The sequence below is a fragment of the Dendropsophus ebraccatus genome, chromosome 2 (genome assembly GCF_027789765.1).
Source record: "Dendropsophus ebraccatus isolate aDenEbr1 chromosome 2, aDenEbr1.pat, whole genome shotgun sequence".
Lineage (NCBI taxonomy): Eukaryota > Metazoa > Chordata > Amphibia > Anura > Hylidae > Dendropsophus > Dendropsophus ebraccatus.
Genome location: NC_091455.1, coordinates 6,279,026 through 6,304,522, shown reverse-complemented (window position 1 = coordinate 6,304,522; position 25,497 = coordinate 6,279,026). Strand labels below are relative to the sequence as shown.

At 46.0% G+C, this 25,497-nt stretch overlaps 1 protein-coding gene across 2 annotated transcripts; it reads right to left on the bottom strand.

The window, feature by feature from the left end:
* Nucleotides 1–15,694: 15,694 nt before the first annotated feature.
* On the bottom strand, nucleotides 15,695–24,238 carry LOC138782951 (uncharacterized). 2 transcript variants are annotated; one of them, XM_069956980.1, is made up of 2 exons: nucleotides 23,856–24,238; nucleotides 15,695–18,351 (listed from the first exon to the last, which is right to left on the bottom strand). In XM_069956980.1, the coding sequence occupies exon 2, from the start codon at nucleotides 18,291–18,293 to the stop codon at nucleotides 17,097–17,099; it is 1,197 nt and encodes a 398-aa protein (XP_069813081.1). In that variant the 5' UTR covers nucleotides 18,294–18,351; nucleotides 23,856–24,238; the 3' UTR covers nucleotides 15,695–17,096. The 2 variants fall into 2 exon arrangements, with proteins under 2 accessions (XP_069813081.1, XP_069813080.1); XM_069956979.1 differs by having other exon boundaries at nucleotides 23,867–24,238.
* Between the last annotated feature and the right edge of the window lie 1,259 nt (nucleotides 24,239–25,497).

Below are 25,497 nucleotides of genomic sequence, written 5' to 3'. Positions count from 1 at the left end.
CACACACAGGAGTATCCGACACACACAGGAGTATCCGACACACACAGGAGTATCCGACACACACAGGAGTATCCGACACACGCAGGTGCAGTGTCCCAGAACCCGCTGTCTGTTTCTCACTGTCAGTTTATTTTTGCTTACAGCCATGCCTGTTCTGGAAACTATTTGCACTGCAACTGTGACTATGTAGTCCCTATTACTCTCAGGTTCATGTATATTGTATATGTGTTTACCCCTGTGCAGTGGTATGCAAAGGCTGAGGATCACGTGACCAAGCCCTGTAACCATGGTTCCTCCAATGGCCGTCGAGCTTTAGCCAGGAGTACCATGTGACTTCCTCTTGCAAGTCTGCTCCCAAGCAAGGAGGTTGTGTTCCTGTGTGTCCCTCTTCACTTTCAGAAGAGTGGACTTGGTGCTCTGCTGTACAGATCCTGGCTGCTCAACTGCTCAACTGCCTGGAGTATCTCCTCCTCATCTGGGTGACGTTCCTGTTATTCATCTCCTCATCAAGTCAAGATATTCACAGCAAGTACTCTAAGTCCACCCAGCATCTCTATTCTTCTCTCACTACTACTCCCATCATCCGGCACGTTTCACCTCAGCCTATGCAGCACCACCTTTTCTCTGTCTATATAAGTCTGCTATATACCCAGTATCCAGGAGTATCCAACACACACTGGAGTATCCGACACACAGGAGTATCCAACACACAGAGGAGTATCTGACACGCACAGACGTATCCAACACACACAGAAGTATCCGACACTAACAGGAGTATTCAACACAAACGAGAGTATCTAACATAAACAGGTGTATCCAACATATACAGGAGTATCCGACACACACAGGATTATCAGACACACAGAGGAGTATCCAACACACAGAGGAGTATCCGAAACTCACAGAAGTATCCGACGCATGCAGGAGGATCTGACACACACAGAGGAGTATCCGACACACACAGAAGTATCCGACGCATGCAGGAGGATCCGACACACACAGAGGAGTATCTGACACACACACAGGAGTGTCCGACACACACAGAAGTAACCGGATTATCAGACACACAGAGGATTATCCAACACACAGAGGATTATCCAACACACAGAGGAGTATCCGAAACTCACAGAAGTATCTGACATACACAGGAGGATCCGACACACACAGGAGTATCCGACACACAGAGGAGTATCCGACACACGAAGAGGAGTATCCGACACACACAGGAGTATCCGACACACACATAGGAGTATCCGACACACACATAGGAGTATCCGACACACACACACAGGAGTATCCAACATACACAGGAGTATCCGACACACAAAGAAGTATCAGACACACAGAGGAGTATCTGACACATAGGAGTATCTGACATACATAGGAGTATCCGACACACACGAGTATCTGACACACAGAGGTATATCCGACACACACACAGAAGTATCCGACACACACACAGAAGTATCTGACACACACAGGAGTATCCGACACACAGAGGAGTATCCGACACACACACAGAAGTATCTGACACACACAGGAGTATCCGACATACACAAAGGAGTGTCCGACACACACAGAAGTAACCGGATTATCAGACACACAGAGGAGTATCTGACACAAACAGGAGTATCTGACACACACACAGGATTATCAGACACACAGCGGAGTTTCCAACATACACAGGAGTATCTGACACACACAGAAGTATCCGACATACATAGGAGTACCCAACACACAGAGGAGTATCCAACATACACAGGAGTATCCAACAAACAGAGGAGTATCCAACATTCACAGCAGTATCCGACACGCACAGAAGTATCCGACACACACAGGAGTATCCGACGCACACAGGAGTATCCGACGCAAACAGGAGTATCCAACACACACTGGAGTATCCGACACACAGGAGTATCCAACACACAGAGGAGTATCTGACACGCACAGAAGTATCCAACACACACAGGAGGATCCGACACACAGAGAAGTATCCGACACACACAGGAGTATCCGACACACACACAGGAGTATCCAACACACACAGGAGTATCCGACACACACACAGGAGTATCCAACACACACAGGAGGATCCGACACTAACAGGAGTATTCAACACAAACGAGAGTATCTAACATAAACAGGTGTATCCAACATATACAGGAGTATCCGACAAACACACAGATTATCAGACACACAGAGGAGTATCCAACACACAGAGGAGTATCCGACACACACAGAAGTATCCGACGCATGCAGGAGGATCCGACACACACAGAAGTAACCGGATTATCAGACACACAGAGGATTATCCAACACACAGAGGAGTATCCGAAACTCACAGAAGTATCCAACATACACAGGAGGATCCGACACACACAGGAGTATCCGACACACACAGGAGTATCCGACACACACAGGAGTATCCGACACACACAGGAGGATCCGACACACAGAGGAGTATCCGACACACGCAGGAGGATCTGACACACGAAGAGGAGTATCCGACATACACAGGAGTATCCGACACACACACACACACAGAAGTATCCGACACACACATAGGAGTATCCGACACACACACACACACACAGGAGTATCCGACATACACAGGAGTATCCGACACACACAGGAGTATCCGACACACAAAGAAGTATCAGACACACACAGGAGTATCCGACACACACAGAAGTATCCGACACACACATAGGAGTATCTGACATACATAGGAGTATCCGACACACACACAGGAGTATCCGACACACACAGGAGGATCCGACACACACAGGAGTATCCGACACACAGAGGAGTATCCGACACACAGAGGAGTATCCGACACACACACAGGAGTATCCGACACACACACAGAAGTATCCGACACACACAGAAGTATCCGACACACACAGGAGTATCCGACACACAGGTGTATCCGACATACATAGGAGTATCCGACACATACAGGAGTATCCGACATACATAGGAGTATCCGACACATACAGGAGTATTTGACACACACACACAGGAGTATCCAACACACACTTGAGTATCCGACACACACAGAAGTATCCAACACACACTTGAGTATCCAACACACAATGTAGAATGCAGCAGCTGGTAAATCCCTTAGACAGATATATGTATACCATAGAATGACTAATGCAGCATCATCCACGAGTGTATTGCACACTGCTCTGTATCTGTTACGATGGCCCCGAGGAGGTGAAGGTAAAGATAGTAACAATAGCTGTGATGTGGATGTGTGCACACTCCCCTCCCCCCAGGGATACAGCTTCTGTGGTATACATGTATCTGTCTGATGGATTTCCTAATCCTAATTTCCTAATCCTAATTTCTACATTGTGTATCAGATACTCCTGTTTGTGTCGGATACTCCTGTGTGTTAGATACACCTATGTGTGTCGGATACTTTTATGTGTGTCGGATACTTCTGTGTGTGTGTGTCGGATACTCCTTATCAGACACACAGAGGAGTTTCCAACATACACAGGAGTATCTGAAACACACAGAAGTATCCGACATACATAGGAGTATCCAACACACAGAGGAGTATCCAACATATACAGGAGTATTTGACACGCACAGAAGTATCCGAGACACACAGGAGTATCCGACACACATAGGAGGATCCGACACACACACAGGAGTATCCGACACACACACAGGAGTATCTGACACACACAGGAGGATCCGACACACACAGGAGTATCCGACACACATAGGAGTATCCGACACACACACAGGAGTATCTGACACACACAAGAGTATCCGACACACACAGAAGTATCTGATACACACACAGGAGTATCCAACACACACAGGAGTATCCGACACACATACAGGAGTATCCGACATACACACAGGAGTATCCGACATACACAGGAGTATCCAAGACACAGAGGAGTATCCGACACACACAGGAGTATCCAACACACAGAGGAGTATCCGACACACACAGGAGTATCCGACACACACAGAAGTATCCGACATACACACAGGAGTGTCCGACACACACAGAAGTAACCGGATAATCAGACACTTAGAGGAGTATCTGAAACACACAGAAGTATCCGACACACACACAGGAGTATCTGACACACACAGGAGGATCCGACACACATAGGAGGATCCGACACACACAGGAGGATCCGACACATACACAGAAGTATCTGACACACACAAGAGTATCCGACACACACAGAAGTATCTGATACACACACAGGAGTATCCAACACACACAGGAGTATCCGACACACACACAGGAGTATCCGACACACACACAGGAGTATCTGACACACACAGGAGGATCCGACACACATAGGAGGATCCGACACACACAGGAGTATCCGACACACACACAGGAGTATCTGACACACACAGGAGGATCCGACACACACAGGAGTATCCGACACACACACAGGAGTATCTGACACACACAGGAGGATCCGACACACATAGGAGGATCCGACACACACAGGAGGATCCGACACATACACAGAAGTATCTGACACACACAGGAGTATCCAACACACACAGGAGTATCCGACACACATACAGGAGTATCCGACATACACACAGGAGTATCCGACATACACAGGAGTATCCAAGACACAGAGGAGTATCTGACACACACAGGAGTATCCAACACACAGAGGAGTATCCGACACACACAGGAGTATCCGACACACACAGAAGTATCCGACATACACACAGGAGTGTCCGACACACACAGAAGTAACCGGATAATCAGACACACAGAGGAGTATCTGAAACACACAGAAGTATCCGACACTTAGAGGAGTATCCAACACACACAGGAGTATCCGACACACACACAGGAGTATCTGACACACACAGGAGGATCCGACACACATAGGAGGATCCGACACACACAGGAGGATCCGACACATACACAGAAGTATCTGACACACACAAGAGTATCCGACACACATAGGAGTATCCAACACACACAGGAGTATCCGACACACATACAGGAGTATCCGACATACACACAGGAGTATCCGACATACACAGGAGTATCCAAGACACAGAGGAGTATCCAACATACACAGGAGTATCCGACACACATACAGGAGTATCCGACATACACACAGGAGTATCCGACATACACAGGAGTATCCAAGACACAGAGGAGTATCCAACATACACAGGAGTATCTGACACACACAGGAGTATCTGACACACACAGGAGTATCCGACACACACAGAAGTAACCGGATAATCAGACACACAGAGGAGTATCCAACACACTTGAGTATCTGACACACACAGAAGTATCCAACACGCAATGTAGAATGCAGCAGCTGGTAAATCCCTTAGGCAGATATATGTATACCATAGAATGACTAATGCAGCATCATCCACGAGTGTATTGCACACTGCTCTGTATCTGTTACGATGGCCCCGAGGAGGTGAAGGTAAAGATAGTAACAATAGCTGTGATGTGGATGTGTGCACACTCCCCTCCCCCCAGGGATACAGCTTCTGTGGTATACATATATCTGTCTGATGGATTTCCTAACAGCTGCTGCATTCTACATTGTGTTTCGGATACTCCTGTGTGTTAGATACACCTGTGTGTATTGAAAACTCCTGTGTGTTGGATACTCCTGTTTGTGTCGGATACTCCTGTGTGTCAGATACTCCTGTGTGTCGGATACTCCTGTGTGTGTCGGATACTCCTGCATGTGTCGGATACTCCTGCATGTGTCGGATACTCTTGTGTGTGTCAGATACTCTTGTGTGTGTCGGATACTCCTGTGTGTGTTGGATACTCCTGTGTGTGTCGGATACTCCTCTGTGTGTCGGATACTTCTGTGTGTGTCGGATACTCCTGTGTGTGTTGGATACTCCTGTGTGTGTCGGATACTCCTCTGTGTGTTGGATACTCCTGTGTGTGTCGGATACTCCTCTGTGTGTCGGATACTTCTGTGTGTGTCGGATACTATTGTGTTCATGGCTGCAGGTGTTTTAACCCCTTGAATATTTTCTGATATTATTGTATTAATAAGTATTACGTGTTCTGGATTAAATATTGTCCACGTTGTAGGTTTTGTAGTATTTAGCCCTGCACAGTCTGTTGTGGTCAATATAGGATAGCACTCTGCCAGTAAGTAGAGTGCTCTGTGTGTCTGTAGAGTGTTGTGTGTGTATGTAGAGTGTTGTGTGTGTATGTAGACTGCTCTGTGTGTATGTAGAGTACTCTGTGTGTATATGTAGAGTGCTCTGTGTGTATATGTAGAGTTCTCTGGGTGTATGTAGAGTGCTGTGTATATGTAGAGTGCTGTGAGTATATGTAGAGTGCTCTGTGTGTATATGTAGAGTGCTCTGTGTGTATATGTAGAGTGCTCTGTGTATATGTAGAGTGCTCTGTGTGTATGTAGAGTGATCTGTGTGTGTATATGTAGAGTGCTGTGTGTGTATATGTAGAGTGCTGTGTGTGTATATGTAGAGTGCTGTGTGTGTATATGTAGAGTCCTCTGTGTATATGTAGAGTGCTCTGTGTGTATGTAGAGTGCTGTGTGTATATGTAGAGTGCTCTGTGTGTATATGTAGAGTCCTCTGTGTGTATGTAGAGTGCTCTGTGTATATGTAGAGTCCTCTGTGTATATGTAGAGTGCTCTTTGTGTATATGTAGAGTGCTCTGTGTGTATGTAGAGTGCTCTGTGTGTATGTAGAGTGCTCTGTGTGTATATGTAGAGTGCTCTGTGTATATGTAGACTGCTCTGTGTGTATATGTAGAGTCCTCTGTGTGTATGTAGAGTGCTCTGTGTGTATGTAGACTGCTCTGTGTGTATATGTAGAGTGCTCTGTGTGTATATGTAGACTGCTCTGTGTGTATATGTAGAGTGCTCTGTGTGTATATGTAGAGTGCTCTGTGTGTATGTAGAGTGCTTTGTGTGTATGTAGAGTGTTGTGTGTATGTAGAGTTCTCTGTGTGTATATGTAGAGTGCTCTGTGTGTATGTAGAGTGCTGTGTGTGTATGTAGAGTGCTCTGTGTGTGTATGTAGAGTCCTCTGTGTGTATGTAGAGTGCTCTGTGTGTATGTAGAGTGCTGTGTGTGTATGTAGAGTCCTCTGTGTGTATATGTAGAGTCCTCTGTGTGTATGTAGAGTGCTCTGTGTGTATATGTAGAGTGCTGTGAGTATATGTAGAGTGCTCTGTGTGTATATGTAGAGTGCTCTGTGTGTATGTAGAGTGCTGTGTGTATATGTAGAGTGTTGTGTGTATGTAGACTGCTCTGTGTGTATGTAGAGTGTTCTCTGTGTGTATGTAGAGTGCTCTGTGTGTATATGTAGAGTGCTCTGTGTGTATGTAGAGTGCTCTGTGTGTATGTAGACTGCTCTGTGTGTATATGTAGAGTGCTCTGTGTGTATGTAGAGTGCTGTGTGTATGTCGAGTGCTCTGTGTGTATATGTAGAGTCCTCTGTGTGTATGTAGAGTGTTCTCTGTGTGTATGTAGAGTGCTCTGTGTGTATGTAGAGTGCTGTGTGTGTATGTAGAGTGCTGTGTGTGTATGTAGAGTGCTGTGTGTGTATGTAGATTGCTGTGTGTGTATGTAGAGTGCTGTGTGTGTATGTAGAGTGCTCTGTGTGTATGTAGAGTGCTCTGTGTGTATGTAGACTGCTCTGTGTGTATGTAGAGTGTTCTCTGTGTGTATGTAGAGTGCTCTGTGTGTAAATGTAGAGTGCTCTGTGTGTATGTAGAGTGCTGCGTGTGTATGTAGAGTGCTCTGTGTGTATATGTAGAGTCCTCTGTGTGTATGTAGAGTGCTCTGTGTGTATATGTAGAGTGCTCTGTTTGTATATGTAGAGTGCTCTGTGTGTATGTAGAGTGTTCTCTGTGTGTATGTAGAGTGCTGTGTGTATATGTAGAGTGCTCTGTGTGTATGTAGAGTGCTCTGTTTGTATATGTAGAGTGCTCTGTGTGTATATGTAGAGTGCTGTGTGTATATGTAGAGTGCTCTGTGTGTATGTAGAGTGCTGTGTGTGTATGTAGAGTGCTGTGTGTGTATGTAAATGCAATCACATGACAGCCCCCAGACCCCCCTGGGCAGCCGCTCTGCTATATCCCCTGTATTATACAGCCTGCTGATAATAATAGAACATAATCGGTATCTTACCGTCACCTGATGCGGCTGCCACTAGCGCTGCCGCTGCTGTCACTGACTTTATACAGAGGAACCGACAGCAAATATTTGTCTTTCAGACACCGAGTAGTTACAAGTGTGTAAAGAAGAGATTATACCCCGAATACACGGAACCTCAGCTGAGATACAGCACACAGGCATGGATGTATCTAAACCACATCTGATGAGCTGCTGTATCTAATCCTAGCATGTTTGATACATCTGCTGAGTCATGTATCTAAGTCCATTATGTGTGATACCGTCTGTTGCACTACTGCATGTAAACCTGTAATCTTACCATGTGGGATACTATCAGCTGTATCTAATCTCCTATCCACGTGTGATACCTTCTGTTGAGTCTCTGCATCTAATGTTATCATGCGTGATATTGTCTGCTGTATCTAATCCTATCTTGTAATATTGCCTGCCAACTGCTGTATCTAATCTTTTCATGTTTGATACTGTCTGCTGTATTTTATTCATCTGTGTGATAGTGTCAGCTGTATCTAATCTTATCATGTTTGATATTGTCAGCTGTATCTAATCTTATCATCTGCATCTGCCATATCTCATTCTACTGTGCCATACTGTCTGCCAAGCTGCTGTATCTAATCCTGTCATGTGCCATACTGTCTGCCAAGCTGCTGTATCTAATCCTGTCATGTGTGATACTGTCTGCCGAGCTGTTGTATCTAATCCTATCATGTGTGATACTGTCTGCCAAGCTGCTGTATCTAATCCTGTCATGTGTGATACTGTCTGCCAAGCTGCTGTATCTAATCCTATCATGTGAGATACTGTCTGCCAAGCTGTTGTATCTAATCCTATCATGTGTGATACTGTCTGCCAAGCTGCTGTATCTAATCCTATCATGTGTGATACTGTCTGCCAAGCTGCTGTATCTAATCCTATAATGTGAGATACTGTCTGCCAAGCTGTTGTATCTAATCATGTCATGTGTGATACTGTCTGCCAAGCTGCTGTATCTAATCCTATCATGTGAGATACTGTCTGCCAAGCTGTTGTATCTAATCATGTCATGTGTGATACTGTCTGCCAAGCTGTTGTATCTAATCATGTCATGTGTGATACTGTCTGCCAAGCTGTTGTATCTAATCATGTCATGTGTGATACTGTCTGCCAAGCTGCGGTATCTAATCTGTATGTTGAAGACAATTGGGCACCACTGCTCTAGTCTGCATGAGGTCCATACCATCCGCAGTGACACAGAATACAGCAGATGTGTCTCATATAGATCAGGGATTCTCCTCTTCATCATTCATATATATATATATATATATATATATATATATATATATATATATATATATATGAATACACACACCACGCCTCAGTATATGGTGTATCTCACGCAGCGTCCTGTGCACAGTGCCTGCTGTCTCTACACTCAATATATGATGTGCTCATGAAATGTGAGGGCTGCTGCCACCTGGTGGTTGCATTGTATTATAACTACCAGCAGGAGGCAATGTCCTTGTGCTGGGTCAGCGGCATCTACAGGGTGAGGTCTGCTCCATCCCTGTTCAGCTCTAGAACATCTTGTAATTAAATCAGTAGGAGGAAAAAGAGGAAAGAAGATATTCCATCCATTGGGGAAAAGTACAGAGAAGTGCCCATTGCACTCTGGGACCTTGTTGACATCAGGCCGGGCCTAGTGATCTGGCAGCTAAGAGAGCCGGACCTTATGGACTGGGCATGGCAGAGTACTACAAGCTGGGAGCCAGTCTTAGGGGGACATAGATGATATTTTATGGGTGATGCTTATTCTATAGTAATACATCAGGTATAGATTCTGCTCATTGTGACGATAGCTCTAGGTTTGTAGACGCTCCGGAGGGGTCAGACCCTGTTAGGAGACAGAGAGACGGGGCAAGAACGTCCAAGAAGTTATAGCAATCTGACTGACCGTCCATAATGCCATATAAATGAATACAGGTTAATGTTTGATCTCCCCTGAGGAAGCTGTAAGAGATGGTGATACACGTCGGGCTTCCCGGTGACTGATCACCATCATGGTGCCACAGGGCATTTGTCTCTTCTCAGACGCACTTTATACTTCATCAGGAACATATATAGGAGCAGCTTTAGGGGGCAGATGTGTAGGTGATATTATGGTTATACCTGTGTGTACTGAGGACCTGGCTTCCTGTATACAGTCCTCAGGATGAGACCGTACATGAGCTGCTGGGACGGGGTTCTGCGTGACATGGAGCTCTGGTTCCTCATGTAGACAGCAGTACGGTGGAGCTGATTCTGTTCAACATAAAGATGAGATACCGCACCTCAGCAGGCAGTATCCCACATGATTGAGCTGTATCTAATCTTAATCTAATCCTGTGGGATACTGTCTGCTCACCTGCTGTATCTAATTCTCTCATGTTGGGTACAGTCTAATGACCTGCGTATCTAAGTCTGTTATGCATGATAATGTCTTGTGGCACAAGCTTGGCCACTGTCTATGTGAGTGCTCCCCGCACTGACCCGGCCGGTCAGGATCTACCAGCGATCACAGAGATTTCATCTTAATCCCTTCTGTACATGGAGACTGACGCCTCGGGATACATTGTCCAAGGAATTTCCGGAGATGAGCGGCGTCCTCAGCCGGGGATCAGCCAAGCAAATCTAATCTGGACTTTACAGAATCAACATCTCCAGAGCAACGAGGTCACAGCCGAGAACTACAAGTCCCAGAAAGCTGTAGGACATGAGACAGAACAAGAAACACAGTAACATAGATTGTAAAGGTAATAAAATCCACCAATACATCCATCACTCCTCCCACCATCCATCGCCCCTCCCCCATCCGTCGCCCCTCCCTCCATCCGTCGCCTCTCCCCCATCCGTCGCCCCTCCCCCCATCCGTCGCCCCTCCCCCCATCCGTCGCCCCTCCCCCCATCCGTCGCCCCTCCCTCCATCCGTCACCCCTCCCTCCATCCGTCGCCCCTCCCTCCATCAGCCACTCCTGCCTCCATTACTCCTCTTTCCATCCGTCACCCCTCTTTCCATCCGTCACTCCTCCCCCATCCGTCACTCCTCCCCCATCCGTCACTCCTCCCTCCATCGCCCCTCCCTCCATCCGTCGCCCCTTCCTCCATCCGTTGCTCTTCCCTCCTCACTTCTCTCTCCATCCGTCACTCCTCCCCATCCGTTGCCCCTCCCTCCATCGTCACTCCTCCCCCATCCGTCATCCCCTCCCCCCATCCGTCGCTCCTCCCTCCATCCGTCGCCCCTCCCTCCATCCGTCGCCCCTCCCTCCATCCGTCGCTCCTCCCTCCATCCGTCGCTCCTCCCTCCATCCGTCGCTCCTCCCTCCATCAATCACCCCTCCCTCCATCCGTCACTCCTCCCTCCATCAGTCGCCCCTCCCTCCATCCGTCACTCCTCCCCCCATCCGTCGCCCCTCCCTCCATCCGTCGCTCCTCCCCCCATCCGTCGCTCCTCCCTCCATCCGTCGCCCCTCCCTCCATCGCTCCTCCCTCCATCAGTCGCCCCTCCCTCCATCCGTCACTCCTCCCCCATCCGTCATCCCCCTCCCCCCATCCGTCGCTCCTCCCTCCATCCGTCGCCCCTCCCTCCATCCGTCGCCCCTCCCTCCATCCGTCGCTCCTCCCTCCATCCGTCGCTCCTCCCTCCATCCGTCGCTCCTCCCTCCATCAATCACCCCTCCCTCCATCCGTCACTCCTCCCTCCATCAGTCGCCCCTCCCTCCATCCGTCACTCCTCCCCCCATCCGTCGCCCCTCCCTCCATCCGTCACTCCTCCCTCCATCCGTCACTCCTCCCCCCATCCGTCGCCCCTCCATCCGTCGCTCCTCCCTCCATCCGTCACTCCTCCCCCATCCGTCACTCCTCCCCCATCCGTCAATCCTCTCTCCATCTGTCACCCCTCCCTCCGTCGCTCCTCTTTCCATCCGTTGTTCCTCCCTTCATCCGGCTGATGAAAGGTAAAGGATCTGGGGGTCACTGGGGGACCTAAACCCCGCCCCTTTTGCATAAGTCACACCCCTTTTCAGAGACACATTAGTCTGGCCCATTGTTCCTTATCAGCGGGGACTGGTCTCATTCTCTGTGCCCATAGACATTACATGGCCATTCCTCTGACTGATGCAGTGCGACTCCCCGGCCCCATGACTCTGTGCCAGGGCCCGCACCTACCCTGTGTCATCCTATGTGGCAGAGGGGTTTTCGTGCCCCCTCCTGTCAAACTCCTCTCCCTAACCTCCTACAATGCACCAGGGGGCATCATGAGGATCAGAGGGTGGGTGGGCGGCCTGGCCACCTGGTTTGGGGTCTTTTCTGTTGCACAGGCCTGGGTCACCTCTCATACTGCAGGGTGCTGGACCATGGGGGCTGTATACAGGGTGGAGCAGACCTGGAGCCCCCTATACACTCACACCCAGAGACCCATTATCAGCATCTGTGCCAGCAGGACGTCTCTTCAGCCTCTAAACATTGTCATTCACAGACAGCAAGCAGAGGTCTGACAGTCTATACGAGAATACAGGACAATGCATAGATTTCTGCAGAGCCAACGCCGGCCCTTTAAGTCTATTCTCACTAGTTGGAGGATTGGCGCTGAGTTGGCGGACGTTGGTACCGGCCGGTCACATCCTGGCACCTGAGCCGCAGTCACCAGGATTAGTGTCACATTGGATGAGATGCGGATAATTTAGTCTCATCACTCCGGGCTCCATTGTAGCAGCAGAGATGAGAGATGAGCGCAGGCCGGGGGGGTTAGGGCTGCTGAACTCTTTCATATAGGACTGACCTGCAATACCACTCACAACCTGAGGACAGGATGGGCGCTGTTTTCAGAAGAAAGCCACCAGAGAATTTACTGAAGAATGAGGAGGCTTCCATATCGAACACACAGATTCTTACAACAAATACGTTGTGTAATAAAGGCTCTGGGGGATGAGACGGGATGTAACAGCAGAACAGTGAGTGCAGCTCTGGAGAATGAGACACGATGTAACAGCAGAATAGTGGAGTGCAGCTCTGGAGAATGAGACAGGATGTAACAGCAGAATAGTGAGTGCAGCTCTGGAGGATGAGACAGGAAGTAACAGCAGAATAGTGAGTGCAGCTCTGGAGGATGAGATGATGTAACAGCAGAATAGTGAGTGCAGCTCTGGAGGATGAGATGATGTAACAGCAGAATAGTGAGTGCAGCTCTGGAGGATGAGATGATGTAACAGCAGAATAGTGAGTGCAGCTCTGGAGGATGAGATGATGTAACAGCAGAATAGTGAGTGCAGCTCTGGAGGATGAGAGATGATGTAACAGCAGAATAGTGAGTGCAGCTCTGATAACCGCATCACGGCTGCATACAACCGGTAAAACCATCATGGCTGCATACAACCATATTATCATGTCCATGTATAACCGGTAGCACCATCCCGGCCATGTATAACCGGTAGCACCATCACGGCCATGTATAACCGGTAGCACCATCACGGCCATGTATAACCGGTAGCACCATCCCGGCCATGTATAACCGGTAGCACCATCCCGGCCATGTATAACCGGTAGCACCATCCCGGCCATGTATAACCGGTAGCACCATCCCGGCCATGTATAACCGGTAGCACCATCACGGCCATGTATAACCGGTAGCACCATCCCGGCCATGTATGGCCGGTAACATTATCAGGGCAATGTATGATTGGTAACGCCATCAGGACACTAGTGTGGCGCAGCCAGAATGGGGTCAGAGGTGACAAAATTGGTGCACAGATAACACTGTAATTTAGATATCAGCATACCGGCGGTGAGGTACGGAGTGACCATCACTTGGGCATCTTGCTGAAGGACGTATCGATGCTCCAGTATCAATATAAAAGCCTAAAACAAGAACCCTGACACGTGGGAGAAAGGTGACCTATCAGCAAGACAATGAACACAGGATCAAAACAACACAGGAAAAACCTGACTGTTCAGCCGAGTCCCGGCCCAGGTCAGCTCCGCAGTCTGTACTCACAAGGGGCATCAACAACCTGGAGAACTAGGGAGGAAAACTGAGCAAAAAGGGGGTCATTCTGAAGACATAAAGCCACCAAGACCTTTAATAAAACATTACTGACCTTTAATGTGTAACCTTATAAATGGACAGACAGGGGGCAGCAGCATCACCGCCATCTCCAGGTGTCCTTATCGTTTAACTTCTGACATGAGACGAGATCTGATCTGTGTGTCCAATCATCAGGAGCTGGGAGAAGCGCACAGCTCCGTGCTTCTCTGTCATCTCATCCACCTCTCCCAGAGGTATGGGCACAGGCCGGACTCCCAGAACTGAACTGATCAAAACCTTTCATGTCAAAACTTTTGTTTAACTACACTCCAGCATCAACCGAGAAAGACGGGAAAAAGGACGTTCCTAATAACGTTGTTTCTAAATGGCAGCAGATTATACTGCAATAATCACTGTTACCCCCATAATGATGTACGGGTGAGCCATATTAGAGAGCTCTGGGGGGCGCTCCACTGCTCCAAATGAAATGACTGTCGGGCAATGGACACTTCAGATGGAGTCGCTGTTAGAGCGTACCAGTCATGACAAAAATATCTGATCTCACAGAGATGGCTGAAACGTTTTCATCCATTGGGGTTTGAGTGTCCAAAGTTGGGAGAAGCACATTGCCCCGCTCCTCTCCCTGTCTATAAACTTACCGCATCCGGCCATCTCAATCACATGACAGTCTGGAGTTGGGATGTGCCGACTTCTCTCAGCTCGTTATTCTCGTTATCAGTTTCGGTCTAAACCATCAGACTCTGACCAATAAAAACTTTTGACCCATCTCTGTGAAATTTCTATTTTTTTTCCCTAGAGACAGTGGCCGAAAAAGAAATACAAAGCAGTGCAAACCACTGTACAAATAATGTGTCCCCCTTGGTTTCCACCAAAACTATTTTCCCCGGCTTTAGCCGCTCCCCCATCCTGATAAATGGCGTCCTTTCCATCTGTCCAATAGACCTGCTCCTTCCCGAATCCCACATCCAGAGGTCATACGGGGAGAGCACCACCTTGCAGAAACTTCTTGAATAAATATTTATGTAATAAATGGCGAGCGCATCTGAAGTGCCGTGGTCAATCTTTCCTCTCATTTGGAGCAGCAGACGCCCTCCGAATGTAATGTAACTAACCATGTAAACGTTGTAATAACTGGGAGATGCAGAGGAGCGGCTGCAGTCCCCTTCACTGGGGAGTTTTAGGAGTAAGGAGGCATTCACACGTTTCATGATTAAGGTCCGCGCACGGAAGATGTGCTGCCGGGATGCAGAACTTTCAGCATCATGACTCAGTGTGTCAGTACAGCAGCGTGACGATTTAAAGGAGAAGACTGGGCGATTTTTTTGTAAAAGTGCCGGAGGAGGGGGTGGCTGAAAGAAATAATGCGCTCTCACCTCCCCGGCTCCAGCGCTGATGCTGCGTACCTCTTCTCTAGTCCCCGGCTGCTTCCTGGTCTGAGCTGGGACCTGGGTCGAGACATACCCGGTCCGCTTAGCGGCCATGACAGGGTCCCACCTCAGCCGCGAACTGGCTGAGCAGACCTGACACGCCATGACCCAGCTTCCTACTCAGACCAGGAAGCGGCTGGGGACCCGGGGAACCGAAAAGTGCTGAAGCCGGGGAGCACATTTTTTCTTTCAGCCTCCCTGGCACTTCTACAAAATAAAAAAAATTGCCCTCGATCATGATGTTGGGGGTTCTACATTCCAGTCCGTAGCACATGTTCCGTGCATGGACCGTGTGAATGCCCTCCCAATGTAAGTTACATATATTGTTGTAAGTTCATCCTCGATCCTCATTAACCCTAATGTGGTGTTTACGGTGTGGCCGTCCTATCCCCTAAGGTCCTATGGTCATTAAACCGTCCCAGTAGGGTGAACAGAAAGTAACAGAAGGAGGGGACTACTCTCCTCTACAAGGATGGACAACACACCGGTAATGTTCAGGACCCAGTAGAACCCTTTATAATGGTCCAACTATAGACGCCAACAGAAGGTGACCCAAACTGTTGGGCCCAGAAGCATCGACAACAGGTCACCTGAGACATGTTAAGCTCTGATAGTCTAAAAGTTTTAGATCTTCTACAATATTTCAACCCATAAAAAATGACTACACATTACTTGTTGTGAATCAAGGATTTAACAAGAGGACAAAAGTCTGTATCCACCGGGAATGATCCATTATTAACATCCAGAGATGGAGGTGAGCAGCTTCTGGTAGACTGGATTGCCATTTTACTAGAAGTACTTCAACTACAATTCCAAATAGTCCCATCAAGTCCACATTTCGAGATCTCTTGGGTGGCTGGAAGCCTTGTGGTGAAGCATTAAGGCCCCCCTCCCCCTCAGTCTGTTATATAACCCGACACCCTTATACTCTCTATCAGAAAAGCCTTTAAAAAATTGAGCAAAATTCATTGACCTAAAAAAATTCCTAGTATTTAAATCCTGGTCAATAATTGTAACAGTATTTAAAATTGGACCTATAGTTATAAAGAAATCATTCAACATGGCCGCCTTACCAATCATCCCTCTCACCCAGTCCACCCCATATACCTAGGTAGAGCTGCCCTCAAAAGAAACAGTGAAAAGTAGGATTTTTTTATGGTTGGAGACATTGGTTGTCACATCTAAATATTTTCAGAAATCCAAAAACATTTTGTGTACGTGTGGACGAGACAAGGAATGACCGACAACCCCACCATCACCATGTTGTAAAAAAAATCTACTCAAGTTTAAACAGTGTCGCTTCAGGTCCAGTGATAACCTTGGTCCTTACGCGTTACTTTGCGTTGTCGCCAAAACTACAGTGTAAGTTTGAGGTTTGATAATGAGGTCGGTCTTACGATGTGTTCCTGAGATGTATGACTGGAGACTTTGGGAGTGCTGGAGAATGGCTCAGAGCAGCCATGTGTCCGTGTGTTGAATGCAGTAACAGGACTGTAGAAGGACCTCGCTGAGCTCCAGGTAAGCCTGTGTCTGCCACGTCGGAAGCAACGTGTGCGAGTTAAAGACTTGGAGTTTTGGCGTGCCGACCTTTAGTAAGTCATATAAACACGACCACCGAGTCTGAAGGGCAACGCGGGTTCTACGGTTCAAGATGATGCCCCTAATGGTTTTCTTAACCTTAAGTTCTTTCAAGGAGGGTAAATCCAAGTGGCTGAACACTAGTCCACGACTCTGAGACACATCTAAGAACTCCAGAGACTTTGACTCGATGGGGTAGGAGACCCCCAAATCCTTCACGGGAACCAGCACCTGAAGGATCAAAGTCTTCAGCTTTGGAAGCGACCTGGTAAGTTGCTGCATTGTTTCAGGCTGAACGCTCTTAAAGACCCAGAAGTAGTTGAGCTCTAATGTGCTGAGATTTTGGAAGAGTGTGAGCAGCGAGACGGAATGTTCTGACCAATCGAAGGGCAGCTTCATGCGGCTGAGTTTGGGGGATGTACGGGTGAGTCGCTCAAACAGAGTCTGGAAGCTGTTGAACTGATCTGTCTTGGCCAAACATATTTGTGCCATGCTACCCGGAGGATAAATATCCAAAGGCTCCAGATGCGTCAATGTCCAATTTAGTTCCAGCTCCTGAAGATCTCCACAGTGAACGCTATCAAGAAACTGGAGGAGGAACTCGGCCCACTTGGTTCTTTGGTCGCCTAAATCAAAACTAGCCCGAAGAACCAACAAGCTGGCTCCTCGGGACGTTAGATGGTACGCATACTGATGCACCCACTCCTTCCACCGCTCAAATTCTCTCACCGACACCAGTACCCCATCCATGCCCGAGAGCACAGCACCAAGCCTCATGAAGTCTGCCACCCTCCATAGGCGAGGAGTACGCATGAGTTTACTCCAGTCTGAGCAAACCAGGGCGGCCGTACACTTCTCTACTTCCGAGAGGAATGAGAAGACATGGAGCTGGCAGTCAACAGGGAGGAGGCTAAACGGGAAACAATCCTGGGTCTTTGTCCTGTGGCCTCTTGGGCCTGATTTAGCAGAGGTGGAAGAACCTTCCGGAGAGGAGCAGCTGCTGGCCTCTGAGGAACCTTCTTGTCCAGTAGAGAGGTCATGGCGAAAGAGTTTTCTTTCTCGAGACATTTTCTGAGGGTATTACATATCGAAAGGGAAAGAAACACTAAGAACAGGAGAGTTAGTCCTAGAAATGAGAGGGGGGATAAAAAAAAAAAAAAAAAGATCAGTAAGTGCACGAAAAATACAGAATCTACACAAATATTTCTCCTCTATGTCTTTTCTTATTCATGCGCACTCCGTGTATACTAAGCCTCTCCAAGTCACTTCTATAGACTCCTTAAATATATAAAGAGCCCAGAGCAAAGACATAGAAGACTCGTGCACAATCAGCAATATATATATATATATATATATATATATATATATATATATATATATATACACACACGTCTGTATACAGTGCCTTGCAAAAGTATTGGGGGCAAGTGTGTCTAGTGGTGGTGGTGGTGTTACAGTGTACAGGACAGGTGTGTCTAGTAGTGGTCTTACAGTGTACAGGACAGGTGTGTCTAGTGGTGGTGGTGGTGGTGTTGTTACAGTGTACAGGACAGGTGTGTCTAGTAGTGGTCTTACAGTGTACAGGACAGGTGTGTCTAGTGGTGGTGGTGTTGTTATAGTGTACGGATAGGTTTGTCTAGTAGGCGTGTTACAGTGTACAGGACAGGTGTGTCTAGTGGTGTTACAGTGTACAGGACAGGTGTTTCTAGTGGTGGTGGTGTTATAGTGTACGGGACAGGTGTGTCTAGTGGTGGGGGTGTTACAGTGTACAGGGCAGGTGTGTCTAGTGGTGGTGGTGTTATAGTGTACAAGACAGGTGTTTCTAGTGGTGGTGGTGTTATAGTGTACGGGACAGGTGTGTCTAGTGGTGGTGGTGTTACAGTGTACAGGACAGGTGTTTCTAGTGGTGGTGGTGTTATAGTGTACGGGACAGGTGTGTCTAGTGGTGGTGGTGTTACAGTGTACAGCACAGGTGTGTAGTGATGATGGTGTTGCAGTGTACAGGACAGGTGTGTCTAGTGATGGTGTTACAGTGTACAGCACAGGTGTGTAGTGATGATGGTGTTGCAGTGTACAGGACAGATGTGTCTACTGGTGGTGGTGTACAGGACAGGTGTGTGTGTCTTCTGGCTACATATGTATAAAAATATATATAGATATATACACACACACACACACACACACACCCTGGACTCTGTCTCCCCTGTATACACATATATACCCTGTACTCTGTCTCCCGGTATACATATATATATACCCTGTGTCCTCTGTATACATATATATACCCTTTACTCTGTGTCCCCTGTATACACATATATACCCTGTACTCTGTTACCCCTGTATACACATATATACCCTGTACTCTGTCTCCCCTGTATACATATATGTCCTCTGTATACACATACTGTATATACCCTGTACTATGTCTCCCCTGTATACACATATATACCCTGTACTATGTCTCCCCTGTATACACATATATACTCTGTCTCCCCTGTATACACATATACACCCTGTACTCTGTCTCCCCTGTATACATATATATATATATACCCCCTGTACTCTGTCTCCCCTGTATACACATATATACCCTGTACTCTGTCTCCCCTGTATACACATATATACCCTGTACTCTGTCTCCCCTGTATACACATATATACCCTGTACTCTGTCTCCCCTGTATACATATATATATACCCTGTACTCTGTCTCCCCTGTATACATATATATAACCTGTACTCTGTCTCCCCTGTATACATATATATACCCTGTACTCTGTATACATATATATATACCCTGTACTCTGTCTCCCCTGTATACATATATATATATACCCTGTACTCTGTCTCCTCTGTATACACATATACACCCTGTACTCTGTCTCCCCTGTATACATATATATATATATATATACCCTTTACTCTGTGTCCTCTGTATACATATATATACCCTGTACTCTGTCTCCCCTGTATACACATATATGTCCTCTGTATACACATACTGCATATACCCTGTACTCTGTCTCCCCTGTATACACATATATACCCTGTACTGTCTCCCCTGTATATATATATATATATATATATATATATATACCCTGTACTCTGTATACATATATATACCCTGTACTCTGTCTCCCCTGTATACACGTATACATACTCTATACTCTGTCTCCCCTGTATACACATATATACTCTGTACTCTGTCTCCCCTGTATACACATACTGTATATACCCTGTACTCTGTCTCCCCTGTATACATATATATACCCTGTACTCTGTCTCCCCTGTATACATATATATACCCTGTACTCTGTCTCCCCTGTATACATATATATACCCTGTACTCTGTATACATATATATACCCTGTACTCTGTATACATATATATACCCTGTACTCTGTATACATATATATACCCTGTACTCTGTATACATATATATACCCTGTACTCTGTATACATATATATACCCTGTACTCTGTATACATATATATACCCTGTACTCTGTATACATATATATACCCTGTACTCTGTATACATATATATACCCTGTACTCTGTATACATATATATACCCTGTACTCTGTCTCCCCTGTATACATATATATACCCTGTACTCTGTCTCCCCTGTATACATATATATATACCCTGTACTCTGTCTCCCCTGTATACATATATATACCCTGTACTCTGTATACATATATATACCCTGTACTCTGTATACATATATATACCCTGTACTCTGTCTCCCCTGTATACATATATATACCCTGTACTCTGTCTCCCCTGTATACACATATATACTCTGTACATATATATATATATACCCTGTACTCTGTCTCCCCTGTATACATATATATACCCTGTACTGTGTCTCCCCTGTATACACATATATACCCTGTACTCTGTCTCCCCTGTATACACATATATACCCTGTACTCTGTGTCCTCTGTATACACATATATACCCTGTACTCTGTATACATATATATATATATATATATATATATACCCTGTACTCTGTCTCCCCTGTATACATATATATACCCTGTACTCTGTATACATATATATACCCTGTACTCTGTATACATATATATACCCTGTACTCTGTCTCCCCTGTATACATATATATACCCTGTACTGTGTCTCCCCTGTATACACATATATACCCTGTACTCTGTCTCCCCTGAATACACATATATACCCTGTACTCTGTCTCCCCAGTATACACATATATACCCTGTACTCTGTATACATATATATATATACCCTGTACTCTGTCTCCCCTGTATACATATATATACCCTGTACTCTGTATACATATATATACCCTGTACTCTGTCTCCCCTGTATACACATATATACTCTGTACTCTGTGTCCTCTGTATACACATATATACCCTGTACTCTGTATACATATATATATACCCTGTACTCTGTGTCCCCTGTATACACATATACATACTCTGTACTCTGTCTCCCCTGTATACACATATATACTCTGTACATATATATATACTCTGTACATATATATATATATATATATATATATATATATATATATATATATATACCCTGTACTCTGTCTCCCCTGTATACATATATATACCCTGTACTCTGTGTCCTCTGTATACACATATATACCCTGTACTCTGTATACATATATATATACCCTGTACTCTGTGTCCCCTGTATACACATATACATACTCTGTACTCTGTCTCCCCTGTATACATATATATATATACCCTGTACTCTGTCTCCCCTGTATACATATATACCCTGTACTCTGTGTCCTCTGTATACACATATATACCCTGTACTCTGTATACATATATATATACCCTGTACTCTGTGTCCCCTGTATACACATATACATACTCTGTACTCTGTCTCCCCTGTATACATATATATACCCTGTACTCTGTATACATATATATATACCCTGTACTCTGTCTCCCCTGTATACATATATATACCCTGTACTCTGTCTCCCCTGTATACACGTATACATACTCTGTACTCTGTCTCCCCTGTATACATATATATACCCTGTACTCTGTATACATATATATACCCTGTACTCTGTCTCCCCTGTATACACGTATACATACTCTGTCTCCCTGTATACATATATATACTCTGTACTCTGTCTCCCCAGTATACATACATATATATACCCTGTACTCTGTATATATATATATATATATATATATATATATATATATATATATATATATATACCCTGTCTCCCCTGTATACATATATATACCCTGTACTCTGTCTCCCCTGTATACATATATATACCCTGTACTCTGTGTCCTCTGTATACACATATATACCCTGTACTCTGTATACATATATATATACCCTGTACTCTGTGTCCCCTGTATACACATATACATACTCTGTACTCTGTCTCCCCTGTATACATATATATACCCTGTACTCTGTATACATATATATATACCCTGTACTCTGTCTCCCCTGTATACATATATATACCCTGTACTCTGTCTCCCCTGTATACACGTATACATACTCTGTACTCTGTCTCCCCTGTATACATATATATACCCTGTACTCTGTATACATATATATACCCTGTACTCTGTCTCCCCTGTATACACGTATACATACTCTGTCTCCCCTGTATACATATATATACTCTGTACTCTGTCTCCCCAGTATACATACATATATATACCCTGTACTCTGTATATATATATATATATATATATATATATATATATATATATATATATATATACCCTGTCTCCCCTGTATACATATATATACCCTGTACTCTGTCTCCCCTGTATACATATATATACCCTGTACTCTGTGTCCTCTGTATACACATATATACCCTGTACTCTGTATACATATATATATACCCTGTACTCTGTGTCCCCTGTATACACATATACATACTCTGTACTCTGTCTCCCCTGTATACATATATATATATACCCTGTACTCTGTCTCCCCTGTATACATATATATACCCTGTACTCTGTGTCCTCTGTATACACATATATACCCTGTACTCTGTATACATATATATATACCCTGTACTCTGTGTCCCCTGTATACACATATACATACTCTGTACTCTGTCTCCCCTGTATACATATATATATACCCTGTACTCTGTGTCCTCTGTATACACATATATACCCTGTACTCTGTATACATATATATATACCCTGTACTCTGTGTCCCCTGTATACACATATACATACTCTGTACTCTGTCTCCCCTGTATACATATATATACCCTGTACTCTGTATACATATATATATACCCTGTACTCTGTCTCCCCTGTATACATATATATACCCTGTACTCTGTCTCCCCTGTATACACGTATACATACTCTGTACTCTGTCTCCCCTGTATACATATATATACCCTGTACTCTGTATACATATATATACCCTGTACTCTGTCTCCCCTGTATACACGTATACATACTCTGTCTCCCCTGTATACATATATATACTCTGTACTCTGTCTCCCCAGTATACATACATATATATACCCTGTACTCTGTATATATATATATATATATATATATATATATATATATATATATATACCCTGTCTCCCCTGTATACATATATATATACCGTGTATTCACCTCTCTGCTCCCTGCTTTGTCCGTTGTGCGCGTTCCCCTTGTCCTAATAAAGTTTCGTCTAATTGCAGAATTCATTCTCCGCGCAGGACGCGATCGGCTTCTACCACAGACACAGGGAGCGCTCGGCGGCCGCCATCTTACTGCTCCCGGAAGTCAGGTGAAGCCGCCGGAAGTAGACGGTGTCGTGTGGACTGCGTGTTACTGGTTGTGCGCGGTAGGTGCCCTCCTGTGGTGATGGAGGGAGGTGAGTGCACAGAACCGGTCACACTTCAGGTAAATGCTGACAGGAGCTCCATGTGCGAATATCGCTCTGCTTCCAAGTTTCCAGGTAGTGACGTGACCTCCCTGCTCTGTTCATCTTCTGGTCATGTGACCTCCCTGCCTTGTACACCCTCTGGTCATGTGACCTCCCTGCTCTGTGCATCCTCTGGTCATGTGACCTCCCTGCTCTGTGCATCCTCTGGTCATGTGACCTCCCTGCTCTGTGCATCCTCTAGTCATGTGACCTCTCTGCTCTGTACATCTGGTCATGTGACCTCCCTGCTCTGTACATCTTCTAATCATGTGACTTCCCTGCCTTGTACATCCTCTGGTCATGTGACCTCCCTGCCTTGTACATCCTCTGGTCATGTGACCTTACTCCACCATACATCAGAGCTAGAAATCATTTGATCTAAATAATTGTGTCAGGATGGGCCTCCAGCTGGGAGGGATGGATCATAGTATAACCCCCTAATATGAGCACAGATTCTTCCCCAGGGGTCTCTCCTGCTGCCGGTCCCATAGTTACCCCAATCTCCATTGTTTTCTTCTGGCATTAACCCTATTGTTTCAGCTGACCTGATACATCCAGAGCCGGAGAGCTGGAGACTGCACAGAGCCCTCCTGCGTCACCCATCTATGGTCTCCTGGAAAAGATTCACCATCCTGTCACCCTGATCTTCCTACCCCCCTTCTGCTGCTGTGTTAGTTACCCTGTTTCCTCGAAAATAGGGCATAGTGGAGGGCTTATAGGAGAGCTTAAAATAAGGCATCCCCCCTGAAAATAAGGCATAGTGGAGGGCGTACAGGCATCCCCCTGAAAATAAGATCCCTGCCGCCACCATGCCGTTAAGGGGAGGTGGTGGGGGGGCATTGAGGGGAAGGGGGTGGGGTGGGCGGAGGGGGTGGGTTGTCTGGTTATGCTGGTTTGTGATGACAACCACTATACAGTATGTAATGTTCTTTTTTTTTTTTTTTCGTTCAACAATAAGTGTGAATTCTTTATGGATAAATAAGACATTCCCTTAAAATAAAACATAGCGCATCTTTGGGAGCAAAAATTTATATAAACACTGCCTTATTTTTTGGGAAACACGGTAGATCAGACAGCAGGGTTATCAGACAGCAGGGTTATCACCTGAGCTGCTGCGGTTCCTCTCTTCAGCCAAGAGGTGGCGCTGTTCTCTCATTTTTGTGGCGCCCATTTCCTCTCTTGCAGGGTTACATCAATCACAGCAGCCGATGAATTAACAAGTGGAATCATCCGCACTGTGACCCCCCCAAAAAACTGTGCAGCTTCTCAGCGAGGAGGAGCAGACAGACTCACCCCCACCCCAGTATACAGAAGGGGAACAGCAGCGCAATAAATG